Below are 18679 nucleotides of genomic sequence, written 5' to 3' on the forward strand. Positions count from 1 at the left end.
TCTACCCCTTCTTCCCAGGGCACAGAGCCCCCAGTTCTACACCCTGCACTGCCTCAGTCTCCATCTCTCCTCACCTGGCTTTCCCATCTTCCCCGGCACTCTACCACCATCTTCCCTCCCCCCCCCCTGCACACCTGCGCTGTGTCTGCCCACCCCTCCTAGGCTGCGGCATCAGCACTGTCATGGCAGACCCACTCCTGCCAGCCTGGGTGGTGGGCGGGGGCACACTGCGCATGCCCAGCTTGCCTGGCCGAGAGATGCCGTAATTGGCACCTGTCAGAAGGCTGTGGCTCATTTTAGAAAGTCGACGGGGGCCTTTACTGTCCTGCTGCTAGCAGGCTTCGCAGACTCTCTGGAGGTCAGCAGGTCTCAGTGCGAGCCCAGCTCAGCCCAGCTCTCCCCAGGATGGCCCCCCAACTCAATCCCTAGAGCCCCCTTGCTGCAGGGGCTGGTGCACCTCCCCCAGACAGGGCTGGGACCGTCTCCCTGGTGCCAGAGGAACTCCATGCAAGGATGCACAGGGCCCAGTGGGGTCGTGGGGTGCAGGGCTCCTGGCAAGAGCCACCAGGGCTGCATGAGGCATGTCCTTGTCAGCAGAGGTCTGCAGTCTGCTCCTTCTCACTGACTTTGAGCGCTGCTTCCTTCACTGGTAATTAGTTTTCAAGGATGTGGGGTCAGTCTGGTTTTGGTTTTGGAATTTACGTTTAGCACATTTGGGGAAGGGGGTGTCAGTGGGTGTCAGGGGCCCCCTGGGTGAGGGGTCCATACCCACGGTCACCTCTCCCTGTAGCTCTCCATCTCGCTTTTTGTTTCTGAGCACAACAATCTGTCCTTGAGAGGCTGCTGCCGCCTGTCTGCTGACCCCTCTCTGCCATTTCCCAGCCCTGACATGCTGGCGGGTGGGGTGCGGCGGGTCTCCTTCTGCAGGATGAACCTGAGAGTGAGGATGTGGAGAAGGGTTCTAAGGCTAACACCCTCAGGCTGGACTTCATGGAGGACTCAAACTTCAAGAACAAGGTCAACTATTCATACACAGCCGTGCAGATCCCCACGGACATCTACAAAGGCTGTAAGTATGCAAGGCAAGTGGGAGCCCTCCCCGCCCACCCAGGGGCACCACCCACTGCCCAGCACTGTCAGGATCCAGGTGCATGAGCAGAGCCATTCACCCCCAGCCACCTACCAGCCACTCTGTCACACCTCGCCCCTCCGGGCAAGGGAAGAGAGAGGAATGCAAGGAGATGGGGCATGATTTCCAGCCCAGAGAGGCCAGAGGCTAAAGGTAGGGGGAGGGGGGACTTGATAAAGCATGGTCAGGGTTCCAAGCTCTAGGAACCTGAGGTAACAGGACACTATAGCTCAAAAGATTTAAGTCAGACAAGCGGATGAACTTCCTAAAGATCCTCAAAGGTGTAGGGGAGAGACTAAGAGTCAAACATTGAAGGGGGAGCTCTAGCTCCGTATTGTTACTGATATCATTCTGTGGGTACCTACAGGATCATCTCAGAATCCAAGGGGCCCTCCGTTAGGGGGTCAGAGGTCCTGGAGCCACTGGGCAATCTCCAAAATGCAGGGAATCCCCCAGGGTCCTCAGGGAGGCCCCCTCCACTCTGGAGCCAGTCAGCCGTGTCACCCAGGGGGTGGGGGTGAAGGCGGGTGCCCCCTGCCTGCCCCTCCACAGGCCACCTGCCCGAGCAGCAGAGGGGCACTATCACAGGCAGGCACGCTAATTAAAACAGGAGCCTCATCGTCCTCCCCAGTCACCCCTCACTACCCACACAAATTACATTTTATATGTTTTTTATTTACTGTGTCACTTTTAATTAAATCTGTAATCGCCTGCCTGAGGGGGCATGGTCCCCGTTTCCCAACTCAGCGTGATCTGAGTGTGCACGTGGGTGAGGGTGTGCGCCAGGGTCGCGTCGCAGGCCCTTGCCAAGCAGGAGGGGGTGCTTGTGCGAGGGTGCCCTTAAGCACACCTCCTGCGTGCACGTGGCCGCGAGCGCCCACAGGGACCGCCAGCCCGCGCAGGGTCTTCTCTTGGCTCTTGACCTGAGTCAGGAACCCTCTTGCTAGCAGCTAGAGTGGGACAGTTGCCCTTAGCCTCTGACTGTGCATATGGGGACGCTGAGGCCCAGGGAGGGGTAGGGTTTGCCAGGCAGACTCTCCCAGAGCAGGCAGTAAAACATTTGTGAGCCTGGCTGTATATTTTCCTTAAAGAGAAAAATAGAAACTGTTCAACTCACTAAGTTTCTAAATTAGGAACGGGACCATAACATACTGTTCAATAGGCACAGCCAATGCTAGAAATGGCTTTTGTTTTCACATTATGATCAGTTAAGGGAAGCCGCAGGGACAGAGAGAGGAGTGAGAGCGGGGGAGGGATTAGGCCACAGACTAGACACAGCAGAGACCCACACTCTGGAGCGAGCGAGTGGGCAGAGGGCAGAGTGCCCAGGCGTGTGCCAGGGCCCCTGGGCTGTGCGTGGAGTCCTGAGACTCGTGTCTGACTTACAACTCCCCGTCTACTCTAAAGGTTCCGATTCAGAGGCTCTGCTGAAGAGAACAGCCTCGGAGACATTCTTCGGTTCTCCCTTGGGCTCAATCTTTGATGGGATCTTGGGGGGACACGGCAGCGTTGATGGTGTCAGTGTTCCAGAAAGAAAGGAGGTCAAAGAGACAGCCCCTAGGGGTGGGTGGGTCCAGAGGCCAGGCAGAGCGGGGGTCCAGCTCCTGCTGTGTTTTTCTGCCTTTCCACGTGCAGGACAGGAATACTAAATGGGGGAGAACACGCACCACACAGCCACAAGTAGGTTTAGGGGCGGCCCGAGGGGGGCAGGGTATGATCCAAGCCGTCCTGAGTCTTCCCGGGGTTGCAGCATCTTCAGGGTGGATCCATCCCTGTGCCCTGTGAGTGTGCATAGAAAAGGTCCAAAAATCCGGGTGCATAAAAGCAGCCCAGGGAGGGTGGGGAGGGAAGCTTGTGAGGGCGAGACCCGCTGGGGTCCTGTGGAAGGGATGTAGGTATGAGGGGTGGCAGGCAGACTGCTGGGCAGGAGGTGCGGCAGTGAGAGGACCGCTGCCCGGCCAGAAGCACCGAGTGTCGGCGCACAGGTATAGCTGCTGTGGAGGGCTGGCCGTGTTGGGGACGCATGTGCGTGGCTCTGTTGGAGCAGGATCGTGGCACAGGCCCTGCCCCTCAAAAGCCTCTGCCCCCGCCCCTGCCTGCTCCTGGCCCCAGTTGATTAATCATGGAGCTGAGTGGCTTCCAGCTTATCAGGTACCTTAATAGCTGAATAATTCCAGCCCCATCATCGGGCCCTTAATTGCTTTCTTGTGGCTGCAGCCCGGAGTGCATGCTGAGTGGGTGAGCTCCCAGCAGACCAGCTCCAGGCAGCCTGCCGGACGGGCATCCCCACTCACAGCTCCCTGCCACCTTGGTGGCCCTCCTCTGGGGCCCCAGCTCCCCTGCCAATCACATGGGACCTGCCTGAAGGACAATCTGAGCTGTTTCTTTGATGCCTGGAGACAGTAGGACCAGGAAGTCTTCCTGGAGGAGCTGGTGCAGGCTAGCTGATCCCTGGGAATGAGGGCGAGTCCGGGTTGGCAGAGGGTAGGAAAGGCTTTTGAAATCTAGGTGCATGATCATGGGTGTCACTGTGGTAAGGTGCAGCAGGGGACACGCCCCACCCTGGCCCCCTGTGCTCCCACAGCCACCGTCATCCTCAATGAGCTCAACTGGACAGAGGCACTAGAGAATGTGTTCATCGAGAACCGCAGGCAGGACCCCACGCTGCTATGGCAGGTCTTTGGCAGCGCCACGGGGGTCACTCGCTACTACCCAGGTAGGTGCCAGTTCATCTCCCAGGGCGCTCAGCACCCTGCCCTCCCCCGTCTCTCAGCTCACTCTTCCTGGGGAGGGTAGTGACCATGTAAGCTGTGTAGGGGCACGCCTGTGAGAAAGAACTGCCTCCTGGGGTCCAGCCTTCCCCTCAGCTACCGAGCAGTCCCGCTCACCTGTGCTCTTCCCACAGCCACCCCGTGGCGAGCCCCCAAGAAAATCGACCTGTACGATGTCCGAAGGAGACCCTGGTGAGCGAACAAGGAGGGCCTGGGCAGGGACATCCCGAGCTCCACCACCTCTCCTGCCTGCTCCCCTCCCTCCCGATATCCAGGCCTCTGAGCAGGGCGCAGCCAGCTCTATCCAATTTTCATTTCACACATCGTTGCCACTGGAAAATGGATCCCATCACCCACACAGGCCTCCCAGCTGCCTCTGCGCCCCATCCACTGCCAGGCATTCCACCACCTCAGGGCCGAGGGCTCGGGCCATTGGGAGTTCCCAAGGGTTAACATCTCTGTGGGGTTGGCCAGCCTCCGCCCCACCCCTCCCCTCTCCAGCAGCACCCCTGACCACCTGCCCGCCTGGCACTTTGTTCAGCCCTACCCACAGCTAGGACCGTGGAACACAAGTCACCAGAGCCAGGGAACATGCATCCTGTTCCCTCTGACCACCTGCTTAACCCCTCCCTGGGCTTGCTTACATGGCAGGGGGCCGGGTTACTCACGTCATGGGCAAGGACTGTCTGTTTTATTACACATGGAATCCTCAGTGCCTAGAAGCCTGCCAACCAAATGTGGGGGATGGACCCACCAGGTCCTGGTAAGGCTGGCCCTAACTGAGGCTTCTCCTGGACAGGTACATCCAGGGGGCCTCATCGCCCAAGGACATGGTCATCATCGTGGACGTGTGAGTGAGCAAGCCTGGTGGTGGGGAGGAGGCAGGGCAAGGGGCAAGAATCTGCTGGTGGGGGCATCACGGGGGGATGGCAAGAGAGTACCTGAGACCTGCCTGGCACCTCCATGACTTCCTCAGGAGTGGCAGCGTGAGCGGCTTGACCCTGAAGCTGATGAAGACATCCGTCTGCGAGATGCTGGACACTCTCTCTGATGACGACTATGTAAACGTCGCCTCGGTGAGTGCCAAGGTGGCAGCCAGGCCACCCCCACCCACATGCCACGGCTACCCACCCTGGTCAGCCTGAGGCCACCGACCACCCCCACTGTCCCTGCAGTTCAACGAGAAGGCACAGCCCGTGTCATGCTTCACACACCTGGTGCAGGCCAATGTGCGTAACAAGAAGGTGTTCAAGGAGGCGGTGCAGGGCATGGTGGCCAAGGGTACCACAGGCTACAAGGCCGGCTTCGAGTATGCCTTCGACCAGCTGCAGAACGTGAGCTCCAGGGGCGGGCGAGTGGGCGGCCAGGGGCGGGCGGGGGCCCAGGCTTGAGGACCCCGAGGACATCAAGGAGGAAGGCCTTGTTAGGGCCCAACCAGCAGCTCACCATCTGCCGTGGGTGAGGAGGGCCAGAGGGCCAGGTCCACCATGGGAGGGAAACCCACCCCGGATGAGGGAGGGGCTGAGAGCCACCTGACCCCACACCTACCCCTGCCCAGTCCAACATCACTCGCGCCAACTGCAACAAGATGATCATGATGTTCACGGATGGCGGGGAAGACCGCGTGCAGGATGTCTTTGAGAAGTACAACTGGCCCAACCGGACGGTGAGGCTCAGCCCTGGTGGGGCCACCCCGACCCACACCCTGTTCAGGGAGGGCTGTCCGCTGGTGGCCACAGCAGTGACCTCACGCCCCACACAGGTGCGTGTGTTCACCTTCTCCGTGGGGCAGCACAACTATGACGTCACACCCCTGCAGTGGATGGCCTGTGCCAACAAAGGTACCTCGTCGGTGTCACCCCCTGCAGTATTCAGGGGGCTTGTGCACCTGTCCATCCATATGTCCATCTTCCCAGCTGCTCATTCATCCACTTGTCCAGCTTCCTTATAAGTGATTGTCCATCTGTCTGTCTAACTTGCCCTTCTGGCTGAGCTCTTTCTGCCCATCTGTCCATGGTCCATCTGTCTCCTGGTCTGTCTGCTCCTGCATCTGGTTACTGGTGAGCCCATCGCTCCGCGCACCTGAGCCTGGTCTCCAGGTGAACTCTGAATATCGCTGCCACCCTAGGATGAGGGACTCCAAACCTCAGGCTCCCTTCACCCAGTTCTGCGTCCTTAAACCCCTGGACTCGTGTCTCCTTCTGTAGCATCAGTTCCACTGGCAAGGCAATGGCAGGGATTACTAAAGGGGTATGAATTTGGGGAGCAATGAGGCGAAAAAGAGAGGGTGTCTGCAGGACCTGTCAGGTTGTAAACCTAGGCCAGGGTACTGGGCCCCAATCCTACCGGTCCTGGGCATCACCCACCTCTTCCCACCTCTGCCTCCCCTTCCCTCACAGGTTACTATTTTGAGATCCCTTCCATTGGCGCCATCCGCATCAACACACAGGTGAGACTGTGGGGGGCCGCCTCCTGGCTTATGCTTGGATGTCAGGACGTGGGCTACTGTGTGGTGCGAGCGCCCCCTGGTGGCAAGATGGTGCATGGGCGGCACTACAGAAAGGTGATGAGCGCGAGTCAACGCCTGACCTCTGACCACGCCCCCTCCTCAGGAATATCTAGACGTTTTGGGCAGGCCCATGGTGCTGGCAGGCAAGGAGGCCAAGCAGGTGCAATGGACCAACGTGTATGAGGATGCACTGGTAAGGTCTCCGGGCAAGGAAGGGGTGGGGCTGGCATCTTCTCCCACAGATGTACCCACAGGGGCAGTTCCTTTCCGGCCCCCTTCAGGAAAGTAAACCAAATAGAGGAGAGGTGCTTGAGGTCCTGCTCTAAAAGCCTGGGGTAGAGGCATAGCCGGCCACAGAAACCAACCCATCCTTCTCTCCCTTCAGGGGCTGGGGCTGGTGGTGACAGGGACCCTCCCTGTCTTCAACCTGACGCAGGATGGCCCTGGGGAAAAGAAGGTGAGGTCGCCCGCTGGGGAAAGGCATGCCTGGAGAGGGCTGGCCGTGCCCATCTGGGTTGGAGGAAGGGTAGCCAAGCCTGCAAACGATGGGGCAACTGCTATGAGAACCCCTCGCCACCCTGGCCATGAGGAGGGGGTAGCGACCATCCCCTGGAATTGAGCCCACGCCTCTGCTCCCAGAACCAGCTGATCCTGGGCGTGATGGGCATTGACGTGGCACTGAATGACATCAAGAGGCTGACTCCCAACTACACAGTGAGTGTCTGCCGCCCATGCATCCACAAGCCAGGCTCAGTAGAGGAGGCTGTTGGGGTTACCACACCTTCGTGGAGACCTCTGCGTCAGGGCAGGCTTCCAGAGGAGTGGCCTTAGGCCCCCAGCGGAATCGGCAGAGTTCCCAGAGACCAGACTCAGTCATTCGGGCACGCTAGCCTCACCCCTCATACTCAGTTCTGCTCTTTTATTGAAAAAACAGCCACAGACAAAGCATAAATAAATAAGTGGGCATGGCTATGTTTGAATGCAGTTTTACTCGTGGATACTGAAATTTGAGTTTCAAATAATCTTTACATGTAACGGAAAATAGTAAAATCTTTATTTTTATTTAAAAATAAAGCTCTTTCTTAGCTCGTAGCCGTACAGTAACAGTGAGCAGGGCAGATGCAGCCCACATTGGCTTCTGGACTGTAGCATAGGTAGGAGTGTCCTGGGGAGAACGGAGACAGAGACATACTGTGGAGGCAGACGGAATTCCCTGGGCCAAGGCCCAAAGGTAAAAACCAGAATCATAAACCAGGGAAGGGGCAAGATCAGTGTGGCTGGCCCGGGGGCCCTGGTGAAAGGAGTTTGGTTCTCGGGTGAGGCCTGTGTGACGGCCCTAAAGCTGGGTCTGTGAAGGCCCTGTCTTCGGCCCCGTGTGCCAGGAGAAAGCACTGAGAGGTGAAGGCTCCACGGCCCCTCTCACTGAGGGCTCGGGCCACGAGCTTCCTTTCCCTTCCCTTCACCTGGGGGAACCCCCGCCCCGGGCCTGTGGGATTCCAAGGGTGGGGACCAGGCAGCTGACGTGGAGAGCAGAGGGGAAGGCAGCAGTCCTGTGAGCCACTGGAGGTGGAGCAGCCCCGCTGACTGACGGCTCCCTGAGAACCAGGGCTGGGGGCGAGAACTGCAGCGGCCAGTCAAGCTGTGGCCCCTGGAGCTGGCCGGCCTCCACCAGGACTGGTGCAAGAGAGCTCCCTGCCTGCTGGGCGTGGCTTGAGAGGCAGACTTGGGGTTGCATGGCATGTGAGGGCCCTCGGGCTCAGGCAGAGGAGGAGCCTTGGAAGTCCCTGCCCAGCCATCTAGGTCCTGAGTCCCCAATCTACACCCCCAGCTTGGTGCCAACGGCTACGTGTTTGCCATTGACCTGAACGGCTACGTGTTGCTACACCCCAACCTTAAGCCCCAGGTGAGCCAGGTGGGTGGCCTGGAGGGGAGTAAACTCTGAGATGGGGATTCCTAACTCCCTGCCCCGCCACCCCTAGACCACCAACTTCCGGGAGCCTGTGACTCTGGACTTCCTGGATGCAGAGCTAGAGGATGAGAACAAGGAGGAGGTGAGGAGGAGGGGAGTGGGATGAGGGCACCCAGAACAGAGGGAGATAGGGACCCTGCCCCTCACGTCAATGGCCCTTCCAGATCCGCCGGAGCATGATTGATGGCAACAAGGGCCACAAGCAGATCAGAACATTGGTCAAGTCCCTGGATGAGGTGAGGTGATGGAGGGGGGACAGAGTCAGGATGGGCTCCCTCCTCCTCCTTCACCCCACCCCCACCTGCTAGCCCAAGGACCTGACCCGGCCTCTCCTCCCAGAGATACATAGATGAGGTGATGCGGAACTACACCTGGGTGCCTATAAGGAGCACCAACTACAGGTGAGTGAGGCGAGGGGTGGGTGGGCAGGGGGACAGGTAGCCCCCAAATCAAAGCCTGAGCCCAGATGCTCCCTCCCTTCCCCACCCCTGTCCGCTGGCTCTCAGTGCAGTGACCGGAATCCCAGTGGGAGTGAGCAGCCCTGGCTGCTGGGGGGTCTTACGGGCCCTTTAGGAGCGAACACCACCTCCTGGGTGCGCAGGACCCTGCAGCTGAGTCCAGGGCTGCACCCTCTTGCGTCACTCCTGCCTGGGCCGTCCCACGTCCGCGCCAGGGCGTCATCCACATGTTCTCAGGCCTCCACAGCCACGCCGGGCCTGGGGCTGGAGCAGGCCCAGTCAAGGGGTGGCCCCGGGAGTTCACACCCCAGCTCCAGCCTGTGACTGGTGACTGCCCCCCGCATGTTGGTGCCAGCCCTGTTCTTGGCTGGGCCTCGCATGGCCTGAGTCTCTGGGGATTGTGGCTCCCGCCCACGGCAGCAGCCCCTAAACCCTCCACCCAACCCAGAACAGATTTGCTGACAGTGCGCTGCCCATCGAGGCGTTGCTGCTGACCAGATGGCAGAGGCTGACCGGGCAGGTGGTGTGTTGGGGGCAGTAGCTTGGGAGAGGGCGAGGTGAGGGCTGGGGTTTGCTTTGGGTCTGGCCTTCTGAGGCCTCCAGGAGTCTGGGTAGTGGAGGAGCCAGGCCTCTGGGTGTCTCCAGGGCGCTGGCCCCTCGGCCAGAGGCTCCCACAGCTCGCTAGGGAAAGCTGACCCTGGTTGTCAGGGGAGAGGAGCCACACCCTGGGGCTCTGCACCCAGCTCTAAGGCTGTGGAGAGAGGCGGCCACACGGTCTACTTACCTCGACAGTGACCTGCGCACCCCTTTCTCCTCCCAGCCTCGGGTTAGTGCTCCCGCCCTACAGCACCTTCTACCTCCAAGCCAACCTCAGCGACCAGATCCTACAGGTCAAGTGTAAGTGGCCCGAACCCTGCCTGCGCCCTGCACCCCCGCCTCCGCCCCGCACCCTGGCACCTGGCCGGCCCCAGGCAGCATAGCCAGCCACTTGCGGCAAGGCAGCCCCTCCTGCCCAGTCTGCCCAGCCCAGGCACCCGCAGGCTGGGGCACCGGCCATCGGAAAGTCTGTGGAAACCTGCATGCTCGCCTTTTCTCAGATTTGGTTCCAGATCATTCTCTCATGATTTCTGTTGAGGTTTCTGTTTTTGGTTTCTCCTGCTCCGTGTCTTGCCTCCCCAACCCTGCAGACCCCTGGGGGCTGCATTCCTGGAAGACACCCCCTTCTCATCTCTCCGTCCTCCTCTCCCCATGGCGCTCTGCCCCTGTGGTGCCATCCCCAAGGTCTCTCCCTGCCTTCTGTTGTTCCCCTCACTCGCCCTCACTCCTTTCACACTCTTCCCCTCATCTCCCACCACACCTCACCTCTCACCTCCTCCCCACACACCCCTCTGCCCTTCCCTCTCTCTCTTCCTCTCCTCCCCCACCCCTGGGTCTCCCCTCTCCCTGCTCCTGCCTTCTCCCTCCCTCTCTTGCTTCTCTTCTGCTCACACCTTCCACTTGTCCCCCCCTTTCTCCCTTCCCTCAGGCTCTCTCCACCGGTCTCAAGCGCCTCCTTGCCCCTCCCCCTCTCCTCTGGTGCCCCCTTCTCCTTCCCCACTCCCCTCTCTCCTTCACCCCAGCTCTTGCGGCCTCCTGCCCCACTCTCCCGCTCCTCTGCCTGTGGCTCATCCCTGCACGTCTGCTCACCCAGGGCCTCCCCCAGCCTGTGGCCCCGCCTGCCCATGCCGAGGTCACCGGGAGGGAGGCTGGGGCTCCAGCCCCACCGGGCGCCCCCACCTGCCTGGCCGACTGGGGCTCATCTCCTTTGAGTTTTCTCGCTCTCTCTTTCTCTCTCATGTCGTTTTTTTGCAAGAAGTTTCCTTTCGGTATGATGATGAGACACAATATTTTCATTCAAACAGCCATTGAATAAAATATTGTTTGTGCCCCTCCCCTTCCCCTCCCCCTTTTCGTTTGTTTTTGTGTTTGTGTTGTTTTTGTTTTCCTCGCTTTCTCTCTTGGTGGACTGTCCCAGTGCCAATCAGCAAACTGAAGGGCAAGTATATTCAGAACCAGTGCACCCTCCTCCCCCACCCCACCCACCCTCACACCCCTGCTTGCCCCCTCTCCCTGCCCAAGACCAGCCAAATCCCTGCTCTCCAGGGCCCCCAGCACCCCCTTGATTCCTCTAGTTCTTGTCTTTCCTCTGAGCCCTAAGCCCCTATTATAGAGCCACGGCCCTTTGCCCTGACCTTGCCTTCAAGGTGGTCTCCAGCATGTTCTGAGAGTTCAGAACTCCTCTTCCTCCTCACTCCTTTTGGGCAGGCTCCTGCCCCCTCCCACCTCACACCCTCTCTGTCCCCCCAAGACAGCTCAACAGTGGGGACAGGGCTGGATGCCTCTCCACCACTTCCCACCCAGCAGGGCAGAGGGGCCAAGCTATAGGAGGTAGATATAGGAGGGGTTTGGGAGCTGACAGGAAAGAGACAGCTACTTGAGGCTGCTTCTGGGGTAGTTCTCCCTCCTCTGACCCACAGAAATGGCTCCAGAAGCTGGCAGCCTCTACTCAAGATGATAGCCTTCTACAGAAGATTCTAGAAGCCCCAGACCCTGACCCTGGGGCAGGGGTAGGATAAGGCAGCGCATCCAGGCCACCTGAGGCTGTGGAGCCAGCCTGGGTGCTGACCCAGGTACTGAAGTTCCAGTCTCCTGCCACCACACTGCTCCTGGCCCTACCTAAGGTGTGAGATGCTCCTGGGAAGGTGGTTATTCAGGGAGAAGTTGTCCATTAGGACATAAGGGCAGACTCAGGGGCCACAGGCCTGGTCTGCAATGAAAGGGAGTCTCACTGGACCCTAAGAGCCAGCAAAAGGGCTTGGAGGGCATCTGGCTGGGTATGAATTATTAAAACAGTCTGACACTCACAGAGACTGACCATGCCAGAACAACTTCTGGGAAAGGAAGTGGACTTGCAGACCTGGCAAAGAGCATGGGCAATAAGAGAAGAGAGCACATCAGGGACTCTGCTACCAGTGTGGGAGAAGCCTGGGCAGATGGGCATGGAGAGCCTCAGGGAGTGCTGTCCTGGGTATCCATGGCCTGAAAGCAGGGATGCCCCAAGAGACTTCAGGGGCCTGTCCATCCTAGTCCAGCAAAAGGGATACAGTTGCCTCCACTGGCCCAGGTGGGGGTGGGGGATTGCCCTATTCCCACTGGCTTGAGTTGTCTTCTCTCCCTCTCCCAACTCTATCCCAATGACCCCCGAAATGCAGGGCCCTGGGAACAATAACTATAGCCTAGTCTCCCTTCCTGCTCCCCTACCTCCTTTTATTTCTCCTCCTCCTCCGCCCCCCTCCAACCCTTTCCCTGTCGGCTTGTGTCCAAATCCTGCCTCACAGTCCTATCAGAAAGCAACAGTCCAACCAGTGACTGCCCAGTCCCTCCAGGTACCTCAAGTCCCCTTTCCCCAGAATCTTGCAGTGCATTGTGGGAATATTTAGAAATAGGGAACACCTCTCTTCTGCAAAAATTAAGCCCCCAGGGGTGGAAGAAAGGTTACAAGCTGTGCAAAGACAATAAGGGAAGGTAGACTACCCAGAGTGGACAGGTCAGGAGCAGAGGACACTTCCTCTGCCTGGTGTAGCTCAGCCTGGTGGCCCGTGCAGCTGAACAGGGAGAGGCTGCAAAGCTCCAGTGGCCATATCCCCAGACCCACTCACAACCCCACAGAGACATGCACATAGATGCTCTCGCAAACAGACGCGCTCTCCATGCACACACACTCACACGCGCCTGCTGAGGTGCAAGCCCAGGGCACAGGCCAGTTGGCATCCTCAACGGCATCCTCATGTCTTCTCTGGAGCCTGGCAGCTCTGAGCCCCCATGGTGCTAGGAGGAGATCCCGCTCTCCTTCCCCAGCTGTTCCGTGTGCCCCCAGCCCAAGAAGGCAGGTGTGCAGGGTCAAACAGCCTCCCTGTCTCCTCCCAGTGCCCAGACTCCCTCCCTACAGTGACACAAGACAAGGATGGGGTACAGGGGTGCAAAGGGCACCCCAAACCAGAGCAGCTACAGTGCAGAAATGCTCTCAGGCACCTTGAGGTCTCCCCTCATGCAGCCTCCTAGCCCAGAGAGGGCCGCCAGACCCCCACAATGCACTGCAGCCCACCCCAGCTGCCCATACTGCCCATGCTGTCTCTGGTTGGACTGTCTGTGCCCGTGAGAAACCCCTCGGTTTGGCCATGTTGATGCCTGACACAGAACCAAAGCAAGACCTACCAAAATGCAAACAGCTGCATCAAAGAAAGAGAGATAAAAATTTGCAGTCAAAAGCCAATTCCCTTCCTCAAAGTCTCTTTGGAGGCGAAGGAAGCTCAGCATGCGTTTTTTTTTCCATGATGGATGTGATAAGAGAGAGACTGGCACCTCCCCTAGACCATGCATATATATAGCAGTGTGTGTATATATATGTGTGTGTGTGTGTCCGTGTATATGTGCTATACAGCCGTATGGAAGCATATACAGCCACGCCAAGGGACTCACTGCCGACAAGGACCAGGCCCGGGCAACATATTGGCTATAACTGCCCTCCTCCTGCGATGCTGTAGTCTCCACAGGCCCTCCACCCCCTCCCCACCCACCCCTTTTCTCTGGCTCGAACTTGAACGTGGAAGTGGCGGGTTCCCTCTTTGCTGGTGTCTCCCCCTCCCTCAAGCCATCCTCTTCCCTGTCCCTCCAGCCCCATCAGCTCTGAGCCCCCTGGCCTCCCACCTCCCCAGCCCCCGCCGGATAACCCCCCGTTTCTGTTGCAGATTTTGAGTTCCTGCTCCCCAGCAGCTTTGAGTCTGAAGGACATGTTTTCATTGCTCCCAGGTAGCTTGCGTGTGGCCTTGCTGAGGTGTCCTCCCCACCCCAACCGCCCTGGCCCTGCCTCCTGCACTGCTGCCTAGAGCTCTGTGTGTCTGTCCTGTGCAGTGTCACCCCCTTGCCCCCCTGCATCGCCCCATGTGTGCGGCCATGTGCATACAGGGACCATGTAGCCACACCAGGCAGCAGTGGCCAGCAGCCCACGGCTCCAGCTCCCACAGGCCTAAGGCAGGAGGGCTCTGGACTCTGCTGACCTCCCCTGACCTCCCAGGCCACCAGGAAGGAGCCCTTTCTGCCCCGGGCTCCCCATCTGCAGTAAGCCCCTCACTAAGCAGCTGCTGCTCTGGTTGGTGGTGCCCTCCCCACCCCTCCACCCTGCATTCTGTACTTGTCCTGTGTCAGTCAGCGTTCGTGTGGGTCTGGGGGCCGAGCTAGCCAGAGCCCCTGTCAGCAGTGCCGAGTCTAGGTGTGGTGGCTTACCGAGGAGGGCGGGGGCTGAAGGGAGGGGTGAAGACTTAAAGGAACTGCTCTGGCAAGTGAGGGGTCAGGGCGCAACAAGGCCCAACCTGGACCATCCCTGGAGTGGCCACTCAGCATGTACTCACACAACCTCGTGTGCACACTCTCTGCCTGCTGGCCCACACCTGAGGAGGCCGAAGGGCCCCCAGAAGCCCTCCTCTGTGACCTCAGCTGACTGAGGGCAGGTGGGTGCAGCTGACAGAGACCCATGGGCACTGGCAGGCACCATACGGGGGCTCTGGATTCCCCTCACCTCCATGTGTGCGCACGTGCGTGCATGCACTCACCAATTTTGCCGTGACTCTGTAGATGTGTGTTTGTGCTTGTGAGTCATAGTGTGTGTTTGTGAGTGTCTGAGTGTAACTGTGGGGTGGGCTGCGCACACCCCAGCGACAGTGGAAACGTGTGAGAAGGCCTGTGTGGCCCACATGACCCTGAGAGCAAGAACTGTGTTTGTTTTTGTCACCTCTGTGTCTTTGGCTCTTGACGGCTCAATAAATACATGCTGGGTGAGTGAATGAAGTGACCCACAAAGATGGACGCACATGTTTGGGGAAGGGGCTGTAGACGACTCGTATTCCAAGCACACAGACGTGCAGGCTGCGCACTGCAGAGGGCCTGGGGGCACAGACCAAGCGGGGACTGGAACCCAGGCTCAGGGGTCCTCACCCAGCACAGCCTGGGGAAGGCGCACATACTTCTTGGACTCCCACAGCTGCTGCCACGTGGGCCGTAGGGCTGCGGATGAGAGGTGGGCAGGAGAGAGCGCCGTCTGACAGGGCAGAAGGCCTGCCCGCTAACCTTCCTACGGAGCAGAGCGCCACGTGGGGCTCCCACAGCCCCCAGCCCCCGGGCCCTCTGAACCCTGAGCCTGAGCCCTGCAAGGGCCTTGAGGTGGGAGATCTGGCCTGTCCACCTCTGGAGGAAGAGCAGTCTGGGCAGAGGGGGCAGCCAGTCTGAGGACCCACGTGCTCCCACCAACTTCCTGTCATCATCTGTGGTGTGAGAAAAGGTGAAGCTCAGGGAGCCTGAGTGAGGTGCCCGAAGGTGAACAGAAGCAGCGGGGGAAGGTCTCAGCTTAGGTGCTGGTACTCTGTCCACTCTGCGCCCGCGGGACCGCGGCCCGCCAGGAGGCATTTTCCGGGGCCTCCCAGGTACACTGTCTGGGTCCATCGGCTCAAGAGAAGTGGAAGGCTCAACAGGGGCATGCCCAGGAGGGGGAATCTTCCAGGGTGGAGGAAGCAGACCTTCATTCTCAAGGCAGCTTTCCTTGTTCAGACCTGGCAGGCCTGCTGGGAAGCCTTGACCCCAGTGCCCTGCTCAGCCCCCCAAGCACACTCTTCTTGCCCCTCCCCACCCCCAGAGAGTATTGCAAGGACCTGAATGCCTCAGACAACAACACCGAGTTCCTGAAAAACTTCATTGAGCTCATGGAGAAAGTGACTCCAGACTCCAAACAGTGTGAGTACCTCCTGGGTTATCTGGGTCCTGGCAGTACCCAAGGGGCATGGGAGCAGCCTGGAGGAACCCAGAGCCTAGGCAGGTGTGGAAATGTACAGGCACAAACCCAGGGCAGGACCTGAAACCGGTCACGAGGAAGGCCCCTGCTGGAATCTCAGGCATGGGGAGGGAGGTGGGCAGAGAGCCACAAGAAGATGCCTCCTCCATGCCTGCCCTCCCATTCCAGGCAACAACTTCCTTCTGCACAACCTGATCTTGGACACGGGCATCACACAGCAACTGGTGGAGCGCGTGTGGCGGGACCAGGATCTCAACACGTAGGCACCACCCAACCTGCGGGGGCAGGAAGCTGGGATGGGCCCAGAGGCCCTGGCCCTGCCAGCAGAAGGCAGACCTGTGACCTCACCTCCCTGCTGCCCTCAGGTACAGCCTTCTCGCTGTGTTCGCCTCCACTGATGGTGGCATCACCCGCGTCTTCCCCAACAAGTAAGTGACCCACCCCAACTACCCAACATCTTGCCCCTGTTTGGGAACCTGTCTCGATCCTGCTACCCAGAGGCCTTCTGCTGAGACCACTATCCCCCACAAGCCACCCCTTCCTCCAATCTCTCTTTTGGGTGATCAGGGCAGCAGAGGACTGGACAGAAAACCCTGAGCCCTTCAATGCCAGCTTCTACCGCCGCAGCCTAGATAACCATGGCTATATCTTCAAGCCCCCACACCAGGATGGTGAGTGTCTCCCCGGGTGCCCAGCAGTAGGGGGATGCTGAGGTTTCCCTGTCTGCTCAGCCAGACCTAGACCCTGCTCTCTGAAAGCCCCCTCTCTGCTCTGTGACACAGGCTGGCTGAAACTGGGGCAGATAAGAAGAGAGAACTAGACTGTGGCAAACACTATGCTGGGTAGTGGGCACTTACCTCGGGTTAGCCTGGGCTGGGGCTCCTGAGTGTGCAGGGCCCAGCATGGAGTGGTCAGTGTGGCCACTCACTTCTGACCACACTGCCCCACCCACCCCCAGCCCTATTAAGGCCACTCGAGCTAGAGAATGACACGGTGGGCATCCTCGTCAGCACGGCTGTGGAACTCAGTCTAGGCGGACGCACGCTGAGGCCAGCAGGTAAATGCCCGTGACAGAGGCCAGGAAAGAAAAGGTACTGCAGGCAGGCAAGCATTGATGGCCCCTTGCTTTCCCCCATAGTGGTGGGTGTTAAGCTGGACCTAGAGGCTTGGGCTGAGAAGTTCAAGGTGCTAGCCAGCAATCGTACCCACCAGGACCAGCCTCAGAAGGTACTTGGGCAGGGGTGGAGGCAGCAAGCCCAGCAGTACCCATTCTGGAGGACCCTACCAGAGCTCCCACTCGGAGAGGCTCCAGTGCCTCTGGGGAGGCAGGGGCTGTTGCAGGTGGCATGGGGACCCAGACTGTGAAGGGTGATGGGAAGGGGAGAATGGTAGGCTCCTTACAGTCCTTGCTGTCTGCCCAGCAGTGCGGCCCCAGCAGCCACTGTGAGATGGACTGCGAGGTTAACAATGAGGTATGTGCATCCAGATCCCGTGTTTGCCTCAGCCCCAGGTGCAACCCTTAGCCCATCCTTTAACCTGTGGGTCAAACCTGGCCGTCTGACCTGCAGGCTTCAACATCCTCACCTGAGCTCACAGCTTAACCCAGAACTGGGAGGGGTCCTTCTACTGGCCCCACTCAGCCACTGGCAGCTAGGGCCTAGGGAGCAGTCTGGGTCTGAGCCCTGAGCCCTCTCCATTTTCTGCCCTCCTCCCCTCTTCCCAGGACCTGCTCTGTGTCCTCATCGATGATGGGGGTTTCCTGGTGCTGTCAAACCAGAACCATCAGTGGAACCAGGTGATGATCAGAAAGAAGGTGGAAGAAGGGGGCTGGGATTTGAGCCTTCTGGGGGTGTGGTACTGCCAGCCCTATGACTGCAGCTCCCTCCTGGCATCCCTAGGTGGGGAGGTTCTTCAGTGAAGTGGATGCCAACCTGATGCTGGCCCTCTACAATAACTCCTTCTACACCCGCAAGGAGTCCTACGATTATCAAGCTGCCTGTGCCCCCCAACCACCTGGCAACCTGGGTGCTGCACCCCGGGGTGTCTTTGTGGTGAGCCCCAGTGATGCCTGGTGGAGGGAGGGATACCTTCCCACAGATGACCCCCATCTCTGATGGAGAGCTAGGGGTGACCTGGGTCCAGGCAGCAGTGGCAGTCACACCCCTCTCTCCACTGCAGCCCACCATTGCAGATTTCCTTAACCTGGCCTGGTGGACTTCAGCTGCCACCTGGTGAGTCCTGGGGAGTAAGGGCGAGGACTCCAGAGAACTGGGCCAGGGCACTGGCCTCTGCTGACCACTCACTTGGTGACCCATGCCTTGCAGGTCCTTGTTCCAGCAGCTTCTCTATGGCCTTATCTACCACAGCTGGTTCCAGGCAGGTAGGTAGGGCTTTGGCGGCACCTCCGCAAGCCCCACTTCCCAACTTAGGCACTTCCCAACCTAGGTAGCCGGGGGCTTGGAGCTGAGCAAGGCAGAAGCCTCAACCTTGTCTGGGTGTACGGTGGGGCTGAGGTGCTCTGGGCCCTCACAGACCCCGCCGAGGCCGAGGGGAACCCCGACGCGCGCGAGAGCAGCTGCGTCATGAAACAAACACAGTACTACTTCGGCTCGGTGAACGTCTCCTACAACGCCATCATCGACTGCGGCAACTGCTCCAGGTGTTGGCTGGGAACCGGACGCGGGAGCCAGCCGGGAGGCAGCGGCGGGGCGGGGCCGGGAGGCAGCGGCGGGGCGGGGCCGGGAGGCAGAGCAGCGGGGGGGGGTGAGCCTGAGCCAAAGGCCCCGCCCGGCCCCGGCCGCCCCGCACCTGCTCAGCTGCTTCCAGCGCTGGAAGAAGTCCTGAGAGCCCATGTCTGTGGGCTGGAAGAACTTGTTGAGGGTGATGGGCAGCTTGACGGACACGTTCTGGAAGGTCCCCCCGTACCTGTGAGCCACCGCCAGGGAGGGCGTCACACGGCCCGC

At 59.5% G+C, this 18679-nt stretch overlaps 1 protein-coding gene across 6 annotated transcripts in view; it reads left to right on the forward strand.

Annotated features, from left to right (window-relative positions):
- CACNA2D2 (calcium channel, voltage-dependent, alpha 2/delta subunit 2) overlaps positions 1 to 18679 on the forward strand; it is a 130161-nt gene that overhangs the window by 108450 nt on the left and 3032 nt on the right. For 2 of the 6 annotated variants that reach the window (XM_012720388.1, XM_012720389.1), the window contains exons 6-36: positions 928 to 1069; positions 3714 to 3845; positions 4035 to 4092; positions 4700 to 4750; positions 4877 to 4976; positions 5076 to 5234; positions 5459 to 5566; positions 5663 to 5741; positions 6300 to 6349; positions 6513 to 6602; positions 6795 to 6866; positions 7049 to 7123; positions 8238 to 8312; positions 8389 to 8460; positions 8543 to 8614; positions 8718 to 8779; positions 9657 to 9733; positions 10851 to 10871; positions 13624 to 13684; positions 15561 to 15658; positions 15885 to 15975; positions 16082 to 16144; positions 16284 to 16387; positions 16675 to 16773; positions 16855 to 16943; positions 17138 to 17188; positions 17440 to 17511; positions 17615 to 17767; positions 17895 to 17947; positions 18041 to 18096; positions 18249 to 18375. In XM_012720388.1, coding sequence (XP_012575842.1) covers positions 928 to 1069; positions 3714 to 3845; positions 4035 to 4092; positions 4700 to 4750; positions 4877 to 4976; positions 5076 to 5234; positions 5459 to 5566; positions 5663 to 5741; positions 6300 to 6349; positions 6513 to 6602; positions 6795 to 6866; positions 7049 to 7123; positions 8238 to 8312; positions 8389 to 8460; positions 8543 to 8614; positions 8718 to 8779; positions 9657 to 9733; positions 10851 to 10871; positions 13624 to 13684; positions 15561 to 15658; positions 15885 to 15975; positions 16082 to 16144; positions 16284 to 16387; positions 16675 to 16773; positions 16855 to 16943; positions 17138 to 17188; positions 17440 to 17511; positions 17615 to 17767; positions 17895 to 17947; positions 18041 to 18096; positions 18249 to 18375 — 2612 coding nt within the window. The remainder of the gene's footprint in view (positions 1 to 927; positions 1070 to 3713; positions 3846 to 4034; positions 4093 to 4699; positions 4751 to 4876; positions 4977 to 5075; positions 5235 to 5458; positions 5567 to 5662; positions 5742 to 6299; positions 6350 to 6512; positions 6603 to 6794; positions 6867 to 7048; positions 7124 to 8237; positions 8313 to 8388; positions 8461 to 8542; positions 8615 to 8717; positions 8780 to 9656; positions 9734 to 10850; positions 10872 to 13623; positions 13685 to 15560; positions 15659 to 15884; positions 15976 to 16081; positions 16145 to 16283; positions 16388 to 16674; positions 16774 to 16854; positions 16944 to 17137; positions 17189 to 17439; positions 17512 to 17614; positions 17768 to 17894; positions 17948 to 18040; positions 18097 to 18248; positions 18376 to 18679) is intronic. The other 4 variants (XM_012720391.1, XM_012720393.1, XM_012720390.1 and 1 more) reach the window with 3 other exon arrangements.

The sequence above is a fragment of the Condylura cristata genome, unplaced genomic scaffold (assembly GCF_000260355.1).
Source record: "Condylura cristata isolate star-nosed mole 26May11 unplaced genomic scaffold, ConCri1.0 scaffold00004, whole genome shotgun sequence".
Lineage (NCBI taxonomy): Eukaryota > Metazoa > Chordata > Mammalia > Eulipotyphla > Talpidae > Condylura > Condylura cristata.